Source organism: Mercenaria mercenaria, chromosome 13, assembly GCF_021730395.1.
Source record: "Mercenaria mercenaria strain notata chromosome 13, MADL_Memer_1, whole genome shotgun sequence".
NCBI classification, from domain to species: Eukaryota; Metazoa; Mollusca; class Bivalvia; order Venerida; family Veneridae; genus Mercenaria; species Mercenaria mercenaria.
Window position 1 is genome coordinate 10,159,023 of NC_069373.1, and position 21,334 is coordinate 10,180,356.

The 21,334-nt window shown below is 35.2% G+C and overlaps 1 protein-coding gene across 4 annotated transcripts in view; it reads left to right on the top strand.

Moving 5' to 3' along the window:
* The first annotated feature begins 11 nt into the window (after window positions 1-11).
* LOC123529880 (glucose-6-phosphate 1-dehydrogenase X-like) overlaps window positions 12-21,334 on the top strand; it is a 39,416-nt gene continuing 18,093 nt past the window's right edge. For 2 of the 4 annotated variants that reach the window (XM_045310449.2, XM_045310448.2), the window contains exons 1-8: window positions 28-168; window positions 4,863-5,026; window positions 5,729-5,766; window positions 11,194-11,302; window positions 13,551-13,759; window positions 15,201-15,362; window positions 15,981-16,106; window positions 21,230-21,323. In XM_045310449.2, the coding sequence (XP_045166384.2) occupies window positions 4,913-5,026; window positions 5,729-5,766; window positions 11,194-11,302; window positions 13,551-13,759; window positions 15,201-15,362; window positions 15,981-16,106; window positions 21,230-21,323 (852 nt within the window). In that variant the 5' untranslated portion in view covers window positions 28-168; window positions 4,863-4,912. Of the gene's footprint in view, window positions 169-4,862; window positions 5,027-5,728; window positions 5,767-11,193; window positions 11,303-13,550; window positions 13,760-15,200; window positions 15,363-15,980; window positions 16,107-21,229; window positions 21,324-21,334 lie in introns of all 4 variants that reach the window. The other 2 variants (XM_045310451.2, XM_053521160.1) reach the window with 1 other exon arrangement.

The following is a 21,334-nucleotide window of genomic DNA, read 5'->3' on the forward strand; positions in this document are numbered from 1 at the left end:
GGACATCACTCTTTGGGCATACGGTAGATCCCGGAAGTACCTGCTGCAGCAGTCAACAGATCAAATTAAAACATGTCAAAAACAGTTGATCCATTGACACTGATTCGGCAGACTTTAGAAAACAAAGGACATGGTGCCAGTCATGTTTTTGTTGTTTTTGGAGCATCAGTAAGTTTGTGATTTTGTGCTATCACTTGGTTTATGCTGATTTTTTTGCAGAAACTTGAGGAAGTATCACTGATAATCACTAAAATCAGGCTGGGAAAAGGAAAATCCAATGAAGAAAGGTTTGGAAGTTACAGCAAAATTATAAACTGCAATCATTGATCTTCCTGAGAATATCTGACAAACTAATATCAATCAAATCGTGTAGTAGGCAGCAGTGAATATTAGCCCAACTAATTGTGCGCAAAGGGCTCTTCAAGAATATATGGCCAATTCATGACATGATTGGTATTTAAATCTATAGGAGAGTTCGTGTTTGTATACAAATCTGTTGTATTTTGTATTGTTAGAGCTGATAAGACACTGGTCGGGTGGGCAGATGCTGAACGTCCATGTTTTTTATAAAAAAAATGATGTTTTTCTAACAGCCTAAACTTTCTTACTTAAAACACAAATTATATCAATATTTTTTTTTTGATGATATTCGAAATAATAATTAATAAATAAACAAGCAATGTATTTATTACTTTTAATTATTATTTCGAAATAAAATGGATTAATTATGAACGCTTAACTTACACCTACCGTATTTTCCCGAATAAACGCCCCCTGGGGGGCGTTACATTTTGCGTTCATTTGAGGTAAAAAAATAAAAAAAGAAAATTTTTACAAAACTTAAAAACATCGTTCAAACCAACTGTAAAGTGTTTCTGTGTTGTTTAATTCCCCCAAAACGTAATTATTTGGCATCCAATTTAATGCAGTGTGTCTTAAAATTATGCATTTAAATACGGTACCTCATGTATTCCGTGGCACGCTCGCGACATTACACATTACGTCATCATACCCAAACAGCTGTGTACTCCGATAATATTTTCCTTAGTACATGCGGGTAGCAATACACAATGTCAGTGGTTTGACACGCTGCTTATGTGTCGGCTTTTAAATTAAAAGTTATTAAAACTGCCGAAGAAAAGGTTAACACTTTGCCGCAAATTTGTTTAAAGTCATCAGGAAGCTTGTGCGCGGGTGGTGCAAAAACAAATCAAAAATGGATTTACCGTTTAATTTTCTATTTGATGCAGGGGTTCCACTAGACCTGAAAACCCAAGAGTCCCAGGACCCTTGGGCCCAAATTTTGAAGGGTCCTTTTCCAAAATACAGGAGTCCTGTCCCAACACGTCCATATAATTGACTATATTTTTTTTATTTAGTAATACGTAGATCTTTACCTAAGAAAACAATAAACCCAAGATCATGTTACAGCATAATAAAAATGTCAGTTTCAGGTCATATAGTCTCATATTGTAAACTAATATTTATCAAAATTCATGTTATTTTGATTAGGTTTTTCTTCTATATTTCATTTAATTTTTAATAACAGAACAGTGCTATAACACTCTATAAAAATGTATCCAAAATGTACTATCCGGATACTGGTACACTTTCGGAATGTCATCGGAAAGTAGTTTTTGCTTAGTTTACTTGGCCAAGTAAGCTAAATCAGAGATAGTTTCTCAAATAATGATGCTATTTATCATTAAAAACTGCATTGAAAGTCAGTTTTTTTAAGGAATTTTGGAAATATGCATATGACATCGGGTGTAATTAGACTCGTGAACGGACATTCTAAATTTATTTTTGCTTTCAAAATTCATCAAAATTTGTGAAGTTTCTTGTTGAAATTACGGTATGATCACTAAACAATGGTCTAATTTAAAGTTGGCATGAAAAAATCTTGCAGGGCACTTTTCACATGCTCGGTAATCAGCTGCTTACGATAATTTAATAATTGGCGCCTTTTTTGACAGTACACAGGATCAATACTCTTTATCAATTAATTTCAACACTTCATTGATTCTTCTTACCTATGTGCACTCACCGTGACGTAACTTGCTGATAAAAAAATCAGCGAGGCATGTCTACAGGAGAAAGGGCGGGATTTAGCAGAAGATCAAAGGCAGGAGGGCATGACCGCGAGTGTTTATTTTGGAATACACGTGTCTATCGTGGAAATAGTTTTATTGAAGGAAATGAATGATAAGAGAAAGGATTATCAAAGGAAAATGCCCACGGGTCCCGAAGGACGCACAGGCAAGTATCATGCCGGGTCCTTGGAGCGTCTTTTGAAAATCTCCCGGGTCCGGACCCGGAGTCCCGGGTCAAATGGAACCCCTGATTTGATGATTGGATACGTACCGTACTTAGTATAAACGTTTTGGATTTACGGTACATGGACTGTTTAAAAGTGTGTTTAATTCTTAATACATTGGATACTTACTGTAAATTACTTATTATGTGGGCTTATAAAAATAAGGTAGGTGATTTTTTTTTCGTTCTTGTTGACTTTTTTTCCCTCCAAAACGGGTGGGGGGCGTTAATTAGAGGGGGGGGGGCCTTAATTCGGGAAAATACGGTACATGTTTTTCTAAAAGTTTTGAACATCACTATGCTGCTATTAAATTATATGTCATTTAAAACGGTTATTCATTTAAAAAAGCTATTTGAATACAAAATTACGAAAATTGTAAATATTTCAAAACTTTTTAGATATTGAAAATTCATAAATGCACGAAAAAGTAATTAAAATTCCAGTCAACAGATGTTAATGTGTGACGTCATGGCAATCAATCCTACAGCATGTAAAGCGTCGGCAGCGATGAAAATTTCATCAGAAATTTCCTCCACTATTTTGGTCTTTCGAGTGTTTGACGCGAGTGGGGACATTGCCCATGTACAAAAATTATCTCAGTATTTCCTAGGACCATGTCAGTTTTGTTGGTCTAACTTTGGAAGCTTCAAACATATCTGAGCCCAGTTTTTCACACTAAAAATTACACGTCTGGAATGCTCATTCCAAATACAATCATTATATGTCCTAACTAATGAGAAAACCTCTATTTTATATGCAAAACACTTTTAAACTCCATGTATGTCAGTGTGTTTTCTGCTTACACCATTAAATTTCTTCCTCAGTCATGTAAAGCTGTGTATGTATCAATCGCTATATTTTAAAACCGTGTTATATGCTACGCACATTCATTGTTTACACGTTTATACATTTCAAATGTTCAGTTTGTATACCAAAGGTGTCCTGGTAGATTTAAAATGCCATTTTTAACTTTTGTTTATCTTGACGTTTTTAAATTATTGTTTATTTTTTCCTAGTGAAAAACAACCACAATAGTGTCAAAATGTGTATCTGAGGCAGACATATGGTTAATGTCCGGGAGTGTTGCAGTCAAAAAATTGAGACTACCTCGATTACCTTCTGGCTCATTTGTTTGAAGGAGGTCTATGAATAAGTTTAAGAGGTCTTTGTGATAATTACCAGACCTGTCCTACTTCTATTGTTTACAATGCTATAGAGGCATTAGAAGTGTGTGTGTATCAATAAATGCAAGACCTTATGACCGAGCGTGAGTGACTAAGTAAATAAGACTATCGGTTGTTTCACAAAAGTCTGCTTCGTTCAGTATCTCGAAATTTGTTAAAAATCGACTGCGATAAAATTAAAACATTTAAATTGTAAACACAATCTGTGATTTATTTGAAAGTTAAAACAGATCTACCTTTGAAGTAAAATTTCCTTGAGACATCTTCTGTGACTAAAGCATAGGCTTTGTTAGATGAATAGTTCGTGAAACATGAACACGAACAGAAATGATGACAAATGACAAGATCGAAAAAATTACAAACATGAAAAATTTCCTCTGAGTTCATTATATATTAATTCAGTGTTGAAAATCATGGCGATTTCCTGTGTAATTTACTTGGAACATAAATGTCAATCTTGTATTTTAGGAATAAAATTAGCTCATTTTACATTTTAGGTAATTATTTTATTGTGCTAATTTCCTCCACCTTTTTTACACACTCATCAATTTCAGCTGGATTTTTCTTGAAAAATATAGTTTTTATTACATAATTCCACTAAAAAAGTTTCTAAGTGAATATTTAAATGAATTTTCTGTGCTAGTATTTCTAATTGAGTAAATTTCTACTGCCATAAAAGAAAACAAACTATATACAAATTGCACATGACAACAGAGGACATTTAGAGAAAGAGTTGTTTATATTGAGGTTAATCTATCCATCTTACTTTTTGAATTATTCTCCTTTAATGAATGTCCATCTTGATTTTGTGTTCGATCTGTAACTTTTTTTGTCCATGGAGGGATTTGACCAAACATTTACCTAGATATTACATATCAGTTACCATTTCCATTCAATGAAGCCATATGGGTGACAAATGCACTTTTTCAAAAGAAGTCTTTTAATGTTCTACCTTAAATTCCTTCTGATTCAAGTCCTAGAAATTAAACTATTTATATAAATGTATTACATACAGTGAAACCAGTTTTAAAGTTCCCCTCCAGATTTACTCTTCCACAACCATAAAACCTGCTAATAAAGTTACTATTATCTCTTCCCATTTAATCATGAACAGCATAAATGCCTGTGAAAATTTTCTTTAAATCCAAACTGATCTGGTTATTGACCTTAAATTGTTCTACTTCAAATTCAGTACGGAAAAGAGTATAAATTAAAATATACCCAAAGTTAAACAGACTGGGTATAAGAAAGAATGGATAAGTTTGTTTTTTAAAAGATGGTTAAAATTACTTCAGTTATTTGTAATAACACTATACCACCATTATATGCCTGATCAACTTTTTACCTGGTTGTAATTTTAGATACCGGATATAGACTTTAAAGGATATATATATTAAGTGCATTCAACTTAATGTACAGTCGATATTTACAAGAGCTAGCTATGACTTCTAAGGAAATTAGCAAAATGTTTGTGCAGTTAGGGAACAAAACTGGCCCTAACGTGTTTATTGTGATTGGAGCATCAGTAAGTACAAATTGTCAGTTATGAAAAATACCTTTCAAGTTGAGTTAACTTCTATTCAGTTCTGGATTTGATGTGTAACTTTCTTTATGTATCATGGTACATGTCTATAAAATGAAATTTAAAAAAAACAACATTATTTCATATTTGTTGAAAAAGTTTTCAAAAATTAAAAGAAAATTGGTACATGACTGTTAGATTAATACATTTAGTAATTGCATTTTAGATTTATTCTAATACATTGTGAAATGATACAAGATTATTAAACACTGTCTGAACTAGCATGAAAAATAGTTGTGTACTTGTAAATTAAAATAACGTAAATAAATGCAATATTTATAGACCAGTTAGTAATTACTTTGTAGTAGCATGGACAAATAGTGATTTAAGAGCATTTTCATGTTCACTTCATGTAATATTTCAGTCAATCTTATTATAAAAACCTTGTTTTTCATGTTAAGTAATTATTCTAAATTGTATTCCAAATATGAACTTTAGAATAATGTAAATTATTACTCTTGTCTTATTAATGTATGTGGATTATGGTGTACACAAAAAAAATTATTTTTTTTAGATACATAGTTGAAGGACTAGTAGTTTTGGACTCTCTTAATTAGCTGAATTTCAGCAACAACAGTATTAATGGCTTTAAACCATTAATTAATTATAAATATTTAACCTAAGTACTTTTCTTTCCCTTTTCAGGGTGATTTAGCAAAAAAGAAAATCTATCCAGTATTATGGTAAGTATAATTTGCTTATTCATACAGCAACATGACACACTATATACATACAGCAACATGACATACTGTATACATACAGCAACATGAGACATTATATATACATCCAGCAACACGAAACACAGTTTATACATACAGCATCATGACACACTATATACATACACCAACATGACCTACTATATACATACACCAACATGACATACTGTTTACATACAGCAACATTACACACTATAAACAAACAACAACATGACGCACTATATAAATACAGTAACATGACACACTATATAAATACAGCAACATGACATACTATATACATACAGCAACATAACATACTGTATACATACAGCAACATGACATACTGTATACATACAGCAACATGACACACTGTATATACATACAGCAACATGACACACTGTATACATACAGCAACATGACACACTGTATATACATACAGCAACATGAAACACAGTTTATACATACAGCATCATGACACACTATATACATACACTAACATGACCTACTATATACATACAGCAACATTACACACTATATACATACAGCAACATGAAACGCAGTTTATACATACAGCAACATGAGACACTATATATACATCCAGCAACATGAAACACAGTTTATACATACAGCATCATGACACACTATATACATACGGCAACATGACATACTGTATACATACATCAACATGACATACTTTATACATAGAGCAACATGACACACTATATACATACACCAACATGACCTACTATATAAATACAGCAACATTACACACTATAAACAAACAACAACATGACACACTATATAAATACAGCAACATGACACACTATATACATATACTATATACATACAGCAACATGACACACTGTATACATACAGCAACATGACACACTATATACATACACCAACATGACCTGCTATATACATACAGCAACATTACACACTATAAACAAACAACAACATGACACACTATATAAATACAGCAACATGACACACTATATAAATACAGCAACATTACACACTGTATATACATCCAGCAACATGAAACACAGTTTATACATACAGCATCATGACACACTATATACATACAGCAACATGACATACTGTATACATACAGCAACATGACACATTATATACATACAGCAACATGACATACTGTATACATACAGCAACATGACACATTATATACATACAGCAACATGACATACTGTATACATACAGCAACGTGACATACTGTATACATACAGCAACATGACACATTATATACATACAGCAACTTGACATACTGTATACATACAGCAACATGACATACTGTATACATACAGCAACAAGACATACAATGTACATACAGCAATGTGACACATGGTGTCCCCACAGCCAGGGAAAAGTCAGGGAAAAACTTTTTTTTCAAGGTCGTGGAAAAGTCAGGGAATTTTGTAATTGGTCAGGGAAATTTTGAAATTGGGCAAAAATCAGTGAAAATACAGGGAAATTTGGAACTAGAGGTTGAGAGTCAAGGAATCAGTTTGTAAAAAAGCAGAAAGAGTGAAATAAAAGGCTATGACAGTTTCTTAAATTTTGGCTAAACCTAGTACTTTTACAAATATTTTAGTTGACACTATAATATATTCTATATTTCACATCCAAAAATTATAGTTTATCAACCATTATTAAGTCTGTTTAACAAAACTAGTTTAGAATTTTAATAGAAAAATTAAGACTGTAGAACATAATTTTGTTAAGCAAGCTTGTATCCCTTCTGTTTGCCTGGTATAGTGTCATGTTCTACAAATGCTATGGATTGTGTAGTCCTGCATAGTTGCAAAGTTATTTCATCATTAAATGTACTGACATAAAAGCCATAACAGTTATTGTTCTTTTCTGTCATTCATGCCTGCATGGGCATTCATTACACACAATTCTTACTTGTTTATCATTTTCTTTTATTGCTTATAAATTATAATGTGATCAATATTACTAATACCTTTTGGACTACAGAGTATGATTGATCATCTATGAGCTAGATTTGTTTTGTATTTCCTTGTCAGCCTTATGTATTCTGAATAAATTTCTGGATTTCAGAGACACTAACTGAGAATAATGATCTGTTTTGCGCAGCTCCTCTTTGTAGAAATAAAAATGACGTTCCAGTGCAAAAGATGAACAATGTTTATGAAAGTTCAGTGTTGAATATATGAGCCGCGCCATGAGAAAACCAACATAGTGGCTTTGTGACCAGCATGGATCCAGATCAGCCTGCACATCCGTGCAGTCTGGTCAGGATCCATGCTGTTCGGTAACGGTTTCTCTAATTGCAGTAGGCTTTGAAAGTGAACAGCATGGATCCTGACCAGACTGCGCGGATGCGCTATGTTGGTTTTCTCATGGGGCGGCTCAGTTATTTGAATAGCTATTAGTAGAACAAGAAATAAAAGGCCATTTTAATAGTGTACTATGTCAGCATCTTTATTTTACCCTGTAAAACTTTTGAATTGTAAGATGTATATACAGCAACAAGACACGCTACATACTGTAAACTTTATATACAGCAACAAGACGTGTTACCTACTGTAAACTTTATATACAGCAACAAGATGCGTTACATACTGTAAACTTTATATACAGCAACAAGACACGTTACATACTGTAAACTTTAGATAGAGCAACAAGACACGTTACATACTGTAAACTTTAGATACAGCAACAGGACACGTTACATACTGTAAACTTTATATACAGCAACAAGACACGTTACATACTGTAAACTTTATGTACAGCAACAAGACACGTTACATACTGTAAACTTTATTTACAGCAACAAGACACGTTACATACTGTAAACTTTATATACAACAACAAGACAAATACATGAAACAACATTGAAGATAGGCTTTATGCATACAACAACAGAACGATACTCTACATACAGCAGCATGATAGAATGTATTGTTTATATAGGGACAAGACACACTTTATACCACAAAGAAAAACAACAGCGTACATTTAATATAAAGCAGTAGAACTGATGGACTGTATGTACTACAAGTTTACAGTAGCTTTGTTGCAATGAACAAAGAGATACGATTCCCTGCCTCTCCATAACCACCTCCTCACCCCGCCCCCCCCCCCCCCCCCCCCCCACCCCCCCCACTGTTCCAAATTTGTTAAAAATCTCCCCCCACCCCCAACCCCAGTGTTCCAAATTTGTTAAAAATCCCAGTAAAAACTTATTTAAACTGAAAAAGAAAGTCTTGAAAGTGTGTTAGAAATACTGGTTGAACATCTGAAGAGTTTTATATGAAAGCAACATGTAAATATCTTGTTGTGGCATCTTAACATACTATAAACATAAGTTTATTTGTTACAACACAAGATAGCATGGAAAATAAACTGATAAATATGTCTATAATATGAGCCGTGCCATGGGAAAACCAACATAGTGGCTTTGCGACCAGCATGAATCCAGACCAGCCTGCGCATCCGCACAGTCTGGTCAGGATCCATGCTGTTCGCTAACGGTTTCTCTTATTGCAGTAGTTTTAAAAGCGAACATCGTGGATCCTGACCAGACTGCGCAGATGCGCAGGCTGGTCTGGATCCATGCTGGTCGCAAACCTACTATGTTGGTTTTCTCATGGCATGGCTCATATTATGTTTTTTTTACAATGTTCACTTACATATCCTGTTGTTATTCTTTATTTAATTACCAGGATATAGTAATACAGTCTTATCACTACACCTGTTTTCTTTTAGGAATTTCTAAAATTGTTTTATTTGTCCTTTAAGGTATAGGTCCATGTTTCGGAGAAAAAAGTTCGAACGTCATCAGATCATAGAAAGAAAGCATTGTTTTACATGAAAATTTAACAGCTTATAAAACATTTATATTATCCTACAAAACCATTGTCAATTTACTCATATATGTATTGAATTCCGGAAAGGGACTGCATGAAGGGGCCACACTTCTGGACTGTTCAGCGCCTTTAAAACCTCACCATTTTTTAAAAGCTGTTACAGGTCTTCGTTTTGATGCATTTGCAACATCGTGCGAGTGTTTAAACTTTACATAACTAGGTAAAACATCGTTTATGTCAATTGTTTACATTTATTTCTTTACAAATGGCATTCTTATTTAAGAGGGACAACTCATTTAGAATATTTTAAGTATCCAACTCTGTGGGGACAGAACAGTAAAACAATAAATTGTATTGGACAGATAAGCTGTGTGTCAAGATGCTGTTCATTTACTAAAAAAATCTGTTGTTTTGTGATATACTGCTAAACCTTAAATGTCTTGAAATTTTGCCTTATATTAGTCGACATGCTGTAGACTAAAATAGTTTAACCAAAACTGCAGTTTATGTATTATTGCAAAGTCATATTTTTTACTGATAAAGTATATAAAAGTGATTTGAATGATATTTTATAAAGGTACATATATAGTTGTATTTTATGGCAAGTGGAGCATAACATATCCGGGATCAAGGATTGTATTTTACACATTGATAAACTCTGAAATAGATATTTTCTGTACAGCTTAGAATGAAATATGAAACAACAAGCTTTTCATATTTGCATTTGTATAAAATCTGACGGAAATTAATCTCTCTGACATTAGCATGTTAGTGAAGGTCTGAATCGGGTTTCTAGGAGAAACAATCAATAGATTAAAGTGGCATTATGCGCATCATTATTGTTTTAGTAAATGCTTTATAATAGCAATTTTCGGTTGTGCATTTAAATGTGTTAAATTAACGATATTGCAGCATAAGTATTTGAAGTTGATGCTTTAGAAATAAAGAAATCGACTAATAAAATAATAGTTCTTTTCTTCAATCTTCTACGCAGTGATCTCCCTTACCTATAGGTAGAGATTTCTGAATTTGAAGGGAAGCAACTCCTGCATGCAGTTTGACTTTTCTTTAAAAAAAACTGCCTCAGTCAAAATAAGAAAAGTCATATTTGAAAAGTTAATATTTCGTACTGGTAGCAGGAAGAGTTTTGTATATTGGGTTAAAAGCTATAATTTCCTCTCCACCCATTTTTAACACACATCTATTCCAGCTGGATGTTACTTGAAAAATGGATATAATTCCACTTTACTGATTGTAAAGTTTGCTTTGTTCAGGCTAATTGTAAAACAGAAGCCTTGAGATTATTCTTTCACTTTATATAGATTATACTTAACCTTTAGCTTGCTAAATTTCTAAAATGGACTGGTCCATCATTCAATTTGGGCAATACCATTTATTATTCAGCATCATTAAAAATTTGCTAACTGAACATCGAATAGTGCAGCCCACGATCAGCTACACAGGTCACAAAGGCAGAATCACTTGCCGCCAGCAGACTAAAGGTTATTTGACATTATTGCTGACACCATTCACTGTAAATTGAAAATACCATTGTGTGTTTCAGGGCCCTGTTTAAAGATGAATTGTTACCAAAGGAGACATATATTATAGGGTATGCCAGAAGTAAACTCTCCTTAGAGGATCTACAGTCAAGATGGGCTCCATTCTTAAAGGTAAATTTAAAGAGTCTCAAGTTTGTTTAAATGGGGCACTTTGCCTCTTCTAGGGGCCACTAGAGCTAAAAATAGAAAAACTTTTAAACAACTTTTTCTCTTGAACCACTGGATGGATCTTCATCAAACTTGGTCTGTAGCATCATTGTGAGGTCTTGTCTCAAGTTCTTCAAATTAGGGCATTTGGCCCCTTTGAGGGACAGCTAGAGCTAAAAATAGAAAAACTTTTAAACAACTTTTTCTCTTGAACCACTGGATGGATCTTCATCAAACTAGGTCTGTAGCATTATTGTAAGGTCCTTTCTAAAAAAATTTCAAATGGGGACACTAAGCCTCTTTTTGGGGATGCTAGAGCTAGAAATAGAAAAACATGTAAACGACTCCTTCTCATGAATTGTTTGATGGATCTTCATCAAACTTGGTCTGTAACATTACAGTAAGGTCCTCTCGCAAATTTATTCAAACTTAGCCCCTTTAAGGGACAACTTGACCTAAAAACAGAAAAATCTTTAAACTGCTTTTTGTTATGAACCACTGGATGGATCTTCATCAAACTTTGTCTTTAACATCACTGTAAGGTCCAGTCTCAAATTTTTTCAAATTGGGACACTTGGGCCCTTGAAAGGGCTGCTACAGCTAGAAATAGAAATAGCTTTAAACAACTTCTTCTCATGAACAGCTTGATGGATCTTCATCAAACATTGTCTGTAGCGTCATTGTAAGGTCTTTTCTCAAGTTTGTCCAAATGTTGGCACTTGGCCCCTTTTAGGGACCTCTAGAGATAAAAATAGAAAAACCTTTAAACAACTCCTCATGTACCATTTGATGGATCCTCATCAGACTTGATTTGTAGCATCAGTGGTAAGGTCTTTCTAGGTTTTGTTCAAATGGGGGCACTTAGCCCTTTTTAGGGGCTGCTATAGCTTAAAATAGAAATACATTTAAATGACTTCTCAAGATGTCTTGATGGATCTTCGTCAAACTTGGTCCGTAGAATCATTGTAAGGTCTTTTTATTAATTTGGTTAAATAAGGGCATTTTATCCCTTTTTGGAACTGCTAGATATTTTAACATAAAAAATCTTTAAAAAATCTTCTTCTCATGAACAGCTTGATGGAGCCTCCTCAAATGATCTATTGCATCATTGTTCAATCCTTTCTTAATTCTTTTTTTAAATGATGGCACTTGGCCCCATTTAGGGGCTGCTAGAGCTAAAAATAGAAATTCTTTTGAAACACTTCTTCTCATGAAGTGTTTGATGAATCTTCATCAAGCTTGGTCTGTAGCATCATTTTAATGCACACTCCCAATTTTTTTTTTAAAGCGGGTATGGGGCCACTAAGAGCTGTAAACAGAAAAATCAGAAAACAAGTTTTTAAACAATTCCTTCTCATGAACAGCTTGGTGGATCTCTATCAAACTTAGTATGTAGAATCAATGTACTAGTCCTCACACAGATTTGTTTAAATGAGGGAACTTGACCTGTTTTATGTTTTTGTTTGCTTAAAAAGGATATTACCATTCATGATTCAGTGTGTCATATGTTTATTCAAGGTCAGATGAGCAACTTCTTCTTTCTTCTTCTTTTACAATAATGGCCTCGTTCAATTACTGATACATTTTGGCCATGTGTTGGGGGTGGGGGGGGGGGGTAAAAAGTGAAAGACTATCAGGTTTTCCAAGCTACTCAATCCACCTAGTACTCCCTGACAGTTGGTGATAAAAAAAGGTGCAAAACCTAACACCTTATAGCCCTAAATGTAAAAACATATACATACATAAGCTGTTGAGCAGGAAAAGAGAAATATTAGTAGGGTTAAAAACAGGATAAAAGCAAGCATATATAGTAATTATGGTTGGAACATCGATGCAGCCAGTGCTGATTTGAATCCGAAAATTATTTCAGCACTGACTACATGAGATGGTAAGATGTTCCAACTTAAATCTGTTAGGATATTTGTGACTGTGCCCGGGGTCTTGCTAGAATTATTTACTACAAATCTCGCAGCTTGCCTCTGAATGTTTTCTAATTTATTTATATCCTTCTGATAATAAGGATCCCAAACACTGGAACAGTACTCTAAAGTTGGTCTAACAATGGTGTTATAGGCAGCTGTTCTGGTACTACTCTTAGCAGAATGTACCCGGTATATTACGTTTAAAAAAACCAAGACTTTGACATGTTTAACTTGAGGCCATTTGTTTTCTACTATTTTTAGCATACAGGTATAGTATATTTATATTTTAGGTGTCAGAGGAAGAGCAAGAAAAGTACAAAGAGTTTGTAAAGATCAACAAATATTGTGCCGGTCAGTATGATAAGACAAGTGACTTCAGTCGTCTTGATAAAATGATTAACGATGTCGGCAACTGTAACAGACTGTTTTACTTGGCACTGCCTCCCTCTGTTTATGAGACTGTTACCTTGAATTTAAAAGCTACTTGCATGTCGAAAAGGTATGTAACTTTTTATGACTTGTTTACTGTAAACCTCACTTATAAGGAACTCGGATATAAGGAACACTTGGTTATTAGGAACAGTTTTCAATTCCCCGATCTAATTCCTTCTTTATTTAATGTAAAAATCCTCGGTTATAGGGAACTCGGTTATAAGGAACACTCGGTTATAAGGAACACTTTTTCCAGGCCCAAAGAACGAAATGCAATGAAAAACCCCTCGGTTATAGCGACCAAACATAAAGAATAAAAATTATTGAAAACCGGAAATAAACATGAGAAATGCTGATGACGTCAGAGCAATGTCGGCACTATCACACTCTTTCATGCACATGAAATTGCTTTCATGCACATGAATAAACACAAATTATTTCATTTCTATGATCTTTCGTTTGTTAATTCACGGATACGATAAAAAGAAAATATATAATATCATCAAATTACCAAATACTAAACGATAGTAGACTATACTTACTCAAGATGATGTTCGACAGCTACATGTATTGGGTATTTCATGTTAACAATAGTGAACAAAAATCCTAAATAAATGTGCTAATTACACGTGATTAACAATGGCAAACAGTCCAGTTTACCAAATTTCCAATTGTAAAAATTATAGCAGGTGCTAAAATGGACAATAGCAAAAGTATAGGTATAATTTACACTTTAATCCGTATGTATGGCGCCGTTGTTCAGTCGTAATACACTGTATGTCATAAATACCCTACTTTTAATTTTTAATGGGTAGTCTAATTTAACATTTTTGTAATAAAAAATTGAACATTTATTTTATATTAGTATTGATGACTATTCATATAACATGCAGTCAAGCAAGGTAAGGGGAGTAACAGCAATATATCTTATAATCATCATGTAGCGCTCTCTAAAAAGAAGATACAAATGACGACAAAAAATAAACATAAATTGCGGTCATTCTTATCGACGAACATTTTGGCTTGGTTTAGGTTTAACGCCGCGTTTCAACAGTAATATACATGCAGACAGTTTACCTTACCATCTCTCCAGTATAGGACCGGTACCAGAAAAGCAACTTCCTCACATAAAGATTCAAGGTCGGCCCGGAGTGTGAACACATAGCCCTTATGAAACGTCAGTCAAATAGTGTTCGCTATACAAATTGTGTTCGTTATACAAACTCGGTTACAAGGAACTAGTTCGCTATACGGATATAAGGAACCTCGGTTATAAGGAACAATTTTTAGAGGTCCCTAGCTGTTCCTTATAAGCGAGGTTTACTGTATATCAAAATTTTTTTAGATGTGAAAAAGTTTTTTGATTTGTACATCATGAAAAAAAATGTAACAGGTCAAGTAATGTTATTTTTATGCAGGTTTTCTATAGGATGTATTGCTTGATTGAATGCTACCTGTTTCACTGGTTTGTTTGTGTACAAACTTGACATTTGAACCTTCTCTTATAGCGATAAATGGACACGAGTTATAATAGAGAAACCATTTGGCCGTGACCTTGAAACTTCAGAGCATTTGTCCAATCATCTATCATCATTGTTCCGTGAGGAAGAAATCTACAGAATCGATCACTACCTTGGCAAAGAAATGGTCCAAAATCTCATGGTTTTAAGGTAAACAAATTTTCATACATCTGTAACTACGAAAGTCAAGCTGTGAAGATTCATATCATTGAGTTTGTAACCAAGTTAAGTCTTTGTTCTTCCAGTATTGAGTTTTGATCTCTAGCTAACTCTTACTTAACCAAGAGGTTGTATCCTTCCATGTAAAGCTTTACTTGGACGGCTGACCCTTATCGTGCTGGACACGATTGATTCTGCCTTTGCGACCAGTGCAGATCATGATCAGCCTGCACATCTGTGCAGTCTGATCAAGATCTGCAATGTTTGCCATTTAGTATCTTTTTGGTAAGCACCCCTTTTAACAGTTAATGGTACTGTCCAAATTGAAAGATGGACAAGTTCATGATAGAAATTTAGCAGGGTAAGGGTTAAAGATACAAGATAAAAAAATATTTATAGTCGGGAATTAAGCACAAACAACTTTAGCTGTTATCCAGCTTAAATCCTGAAGAAATGTATGTTAGCCTACCAGTCCATGTCTTGTGAGATTAATTTTTCGATAACATGTCTTTCACAAAGTGATTATAAGTTACAAATAGAGAAAACAACTTTTTTTAAAAAGTGTGGCAGAAAAAAAGAACCTTTCAAATGTTATGTCATTTGTTTCAGATTTGGGAACCGGATTTACAGTCCCATTTGGAATAGAGATAGTATAGCATCAGTTGTGATTAGTTTTAAGGAACCATTTGGAACACAGGGCAGGGGAGGCTACTTTGACGACTTTGGTATTATCAGGTAAGAGTTTACGGTAAGGTAAATGTAGTCCTTTAAGTCTTAAGCAAAGAGATTGGAATTTTGTAAACTTAAACCTTCAGTGGTAACAGTCCATTTTGAGACGGCAATTTCATTTTAATAATCAAGAAAACAAAATGATATTAATTCTTCCTCAGTGGCAAACATAAAAGTCATGTTCCAGTCCATCATTGAAGTGAAGTCTCGAAGAGCTGGACATGTAATCATCATTGAAGTGAAGTCTCGAAGAGCTGGACATGTAATCATCGGTGAAATGAAGTCACCAAGAGCTTGACATGTAATCATCATTGAAATAAAGTCTCCGGGAGCTGGACATGTAATCATCGGTGAAATGAAGTCTCCAAAAGCTGGACATGTAATCATCATTGAAGTGAAGTCTCCGAGAGCTGGACATGTAATCATCATTGAAGTGAAGTCTCCGAGAGCTGGACATATAATCATCATTGAAGTGAAGTCTCCAAGAGTTGGACATGTAATCATCAGTGAAGTGAAGTCTCCAAGAGCTGGACATGTAATCATCATTGCAGTGAAGTCTCCAAGAGCTGGACATGTAATCACCATTGAAGTGAAGTCTCCAAGACCTGGACATGTTATCATCATTGAAATGAAGTCTCCAAGAGCTGGACATGTAATCATCATTGAAATGAAGTCTCCAAGAGCTGGACTTGTAATCATCATTGCAGTGAAGTCTCCAAGAGCTGGACATGTAATCACCATTGAAGTGAAGTCTCCAAGAGCTGGACATGTAATCATCATTGAAGTGAAGTCTCCAAGAGCTGGACATGTAATCACCATTGAAATGAAGTGTCAGAGAGCTGGACATGTAATCATCATTGAAATGAAGTCTCCAAGTGCTGGACATGTAATCATCATTGAAGTGAAGTCTCCAAGAGCTGGACATGTAATCATCATTGAAGTGAAGTCTCCAAGAGCTGGACATGTAATCATCATTGAAGTGAAGTCTCCGAGAGCTGGACATGTAATCACCATTGAAATGAAGTCTCCAAGAGCTGGACATGTAATCATCATTGAAGTGAAGTCTCCAAGAGCTGGACATGTAATCATCATTGCAGTGAAGTCTCCAAGAGCTGGACATGTAATCACCATTGAAGTGAAGTCTCCAAGAGCTGGACATGTAATCACCATTGAAATGAAGTCTCCAAGAGCTGGACATGTAATCATCATTGAAGTGAAGTCTCCAAGAGCTGGACATGTAATCACCATTGAAGTGAAGTCTCCAAGAGCTGGACATGTAATCACCATTGAAGTGAAGTCTCCAAGAGCTGGACATGTAATCACCATTGAAGTGAAGTCTCCAAGAGCTGGACATGTAATCATCATTGAAGTGAAGTCTCCAAGAGCTGGACATGTAATCATCATTGAAGTGAAATCTCCATGAGCTGGACATGTAATCTTCATTGAAGTGAAGTCTCCAAGAGCTGGACATGTAATCATCATTGAAGTTTCATCATTGAAGTGAAGTCTCCGAGAGCTGCACATGTAATCATCATTGAAGTGAAGTCTCCAAGAGCTGGACATGTAATCATCAGTGAAGTGAAGTCTCCAAGAGCTGGACATGTAATCATCATTGAAGTGAAGTCTCCAAGAGCTGGACATGTAATCATCATTGAAGTGAAGTCTCCAAGAGCTGGACATGTAATCATCAGTGAAGTGAAGTCTCCAAGAGCTGGACATTAATCATCGGTGAAATGAAGTCTCCAAGAGCTGGACATGTAATCATCATTGAAGTGAAGTATCCAAGAGCTGGACATGTAATCGTCGGTGAAGTGAAGTCTCCAAGAGCTGGACATGTAAATATCAGTGAAGTGAAGTCTCCAAGAGCTGGACATGTAACCATCATTGAAGTGAAGTCTCCAAGAGCTGGCCATGTAACCATCATTGAAGTGAAGTCTCCAAGTGCTGGACATGTAATCATCATTGAAATGAAGTCTCCAAGAGCTGGACATGTAATCATCATTGAAATGAAGTCTCCAAGAGCTGGACATGTAATCATCATTGAAATGAAGTCTCCAAGAGCTGGACATGTAATCATCATTGAAGTGAAGCCTCCAAGTGCTGGACATGTAATCACCATTGAAGTGAAGTCTCCAAGAGCTGGACATGTAATCATCGGTGAAGGGAAGTCTCCAAGAGCTGGACATGTAATCATCAGTGAAGTGAAGTCTCCAAGAGCTGGACATGTAATCATCGGTGAAATGAAGTCTCCAAGAGCTGGACATGTAATCATCATTGAAGTGAAGTGTCCAAGAGCTGGACATGTAATCATCAGTGTAGTGAAGTCTCAGGAGCTGGACATGTAATCATCATTGAAGTGAAGTCTCCAAAAGCTGGACATGTAATCATCATTTAAGTGAAGTCTCAAAGAGCTGGACATGTAATCATCGGTGAAATGAAGTCGCCAAGTGCTGGACATGTAATCATCATTGAAGTGAAGTCTCCAAGAGCTGGACATATAATCATCATTGAAGTGAAGTCTCCAAGAGCTGCACATGTAATCATCAGTGAAATGAAGTCTCCAAGAGCTGGACATGTAATCATCGGTGAAGTGAAGTCTTCAAGAGCTGGACATGTAATCATCATTGAAGTGAAGTCTCCAAGTGCTGGACATGTAATCATCATTGAAGTGAAGTCTCCAAGAGCTGGACATGTAATCATCATTGAAGTGAAGTCTCCAAGAGCTGGACATATAATCATTATTGAAGTGAAGTCTCCAAGAGCTGGACATGTAATCATCAGTGAAATGAAGTCTCCAAGAGCTGGACATGTAATCATCAGTGAAGTGAAGTCTCCAAGAGCTGGACATGTAATCATCAGTGTCATTAGTCAGAAGTTTAGAATTAGACTCGGATTTCAAAATTTCTATCAGCCTTATTTCCCCCCAGTTTGCACAGATCTTAAAAAAAAATATTTCCTTGGTATAAAGGATGTATATGCATCAAAACATTTACAAAGATACATAAATGACAGAGGACACTATTAGCATTTTTAAGTCATTTAGTCTAAATTTGTTGTTTTACATTTCTTATGTTAAACATTGAAGAAATTCAGTAGATGTAAGTTCTTTGTTGTATTTGTGCTGTATAGTATTACTATTGATGCTGTATTAATTTTGTAATGTATTTATGCTGTATTGGAAACTTATAGATGTAGTATTTGTACTGTATTGATACTACATGTATATTAATGCCGTTTTGATGCTTTATTGATACTGTATTGGTACTGTATAGATGAAGTATTGGTACTGTATTCATGTAGTATTGGTACTGTTTTGATGCTCTTTGGGTTCTGTTGAGATGTAGTATTGGGCCTCCTAAGAACCTCAAAATTGATTGGTATGGCTCTGGAATTACTAGACATTCACAACTTCCGGGGGCCTGCGGCCCCCTGGACCCTACCCCCAGCTAGGGCTTTGCCCTGGATCCACTGGGGGCACATGCGGCCCCCAGGTCCCCAGCAATATTTCAAGGTTTTTCAAAATGTTTGGCATGCACTTATGCATTTGGTGCCTCCTACAATACATTGCCTCATATCAACATACCTATAATCCTACCAAAGCATATCTTAACCTTTGGAAACTCCATAAGCATAGTTGTTTTACGCTGTGATGCTCTGCTGAGGGTACTTAGTTGCATTTGAGTGCTTGAATAGCACATTCTATTAGTGTTTTGGTTTTGGTTTGGAATACATTTTATGTTAATAACCTCCTACCTTTCCTACTTTGTCTGCAAACCTCCTGTTTTTTTCCAACTTTTTTGACAAGGCCATGCTGGAAGGTCTGTATAATAATATATATGTAGTATTGATACTGTATAGATGCTGTGTTGGTACTGTATAGATGTAGTATTGATACTGTATAGATGCTGTGTTGGTACTGTATAGATGTAGTATTGATACTGTATAGATGCTCTGTTGGTACTGTATAGATGTAGTATTGATACTGTATAGATCCTCTGTTGGTACTGTATAGATGTAGTATTGATACTGTATAGATGCTCTGTTGGTACTGTATAGATGTAGTATTGATACTGTATAGATCCTCTGTTGGTACTGTATAGATGTAGTATTGATACTGTATAGATCCTTTGTTGGTACTGTATAGATGTAGTATTGGTACTGTATAGATCCTCTGTTGGTACTCTATAGATGTAGTATCAGTACAGTATAGATGCTCTGTTGGTACTGTATAGATGTAGTATCGGTACTGTATAAATGTAGTATTGGTACTGTATAGATGCAGTATTGGTAAGCTTAGATGCAATATTGGTACTGTATAGATGCAGTATTGATAATGCTTAGATGCAGTATTGGTACTGCATAGATGCAGTATTGGTCCTGCATTGATGCTGTATTGGTACTGCATAGACGCAGCATTGGTAATGCTTAGATGCAGTATTGGTACTGTATTGATGTAGTATTGGTACTGCATAGATGTAGTATTGGTACTGCATAGATGCAGTATTGGTAATGCATAGATGCAGTATTGGTAATGCATAGATGTAGTATTGGTACTGTATAGATGTAGTATTGGTACTGCATAGATGCAGTATTGGTACTGCATAGATGCAGTATTGGTAATGCATAGATGCAGTATTGGTAATGCTTAGATGCAGTATTGGTACTGCATAGATGCAGTATTGGTCCTGCATAGATGCAGTATTGGTACTGCATAGATGCAGTATTGGTAATGCATAGATGCAGTATTGGTAATGCTTAGATGCAGTATTGGTACTGCATAGATGCAGTATTGGTCCTGCATTGATGCAGTATTGGTACTGCATAGATGCAGTATTGGTCCTGCATTGATGCTGTATTGGTACTGCATAGACGCAGCATTGGTACTGCTTAGATGCAGTATTGGTACTGTATTGAAGCAGTATTGGTACTGTATAGATGCAGTATTGGTACTGCATAAATACAGTATTGGTAATGCATAGATGCAGTATTGGTACTGTATTCATGTAGTATTGGTACTGTATTGATGCAGTTTTGGTACTGTATAGATGTAGTACTGGTACTGTATAGATGTAGTATTGGTGCTGTATTGATTGGTGCTGTATTAGTACTGTACTGATGCTGTATTACAGGGATGTGATGCAGAATCATTTGTTACAACTGTTGACCTTGGTTGCCATGGAGAAACCACCAAGTACAGCAGCAGAAGACATCCGTAATGAAAAGGTACTTCCTGT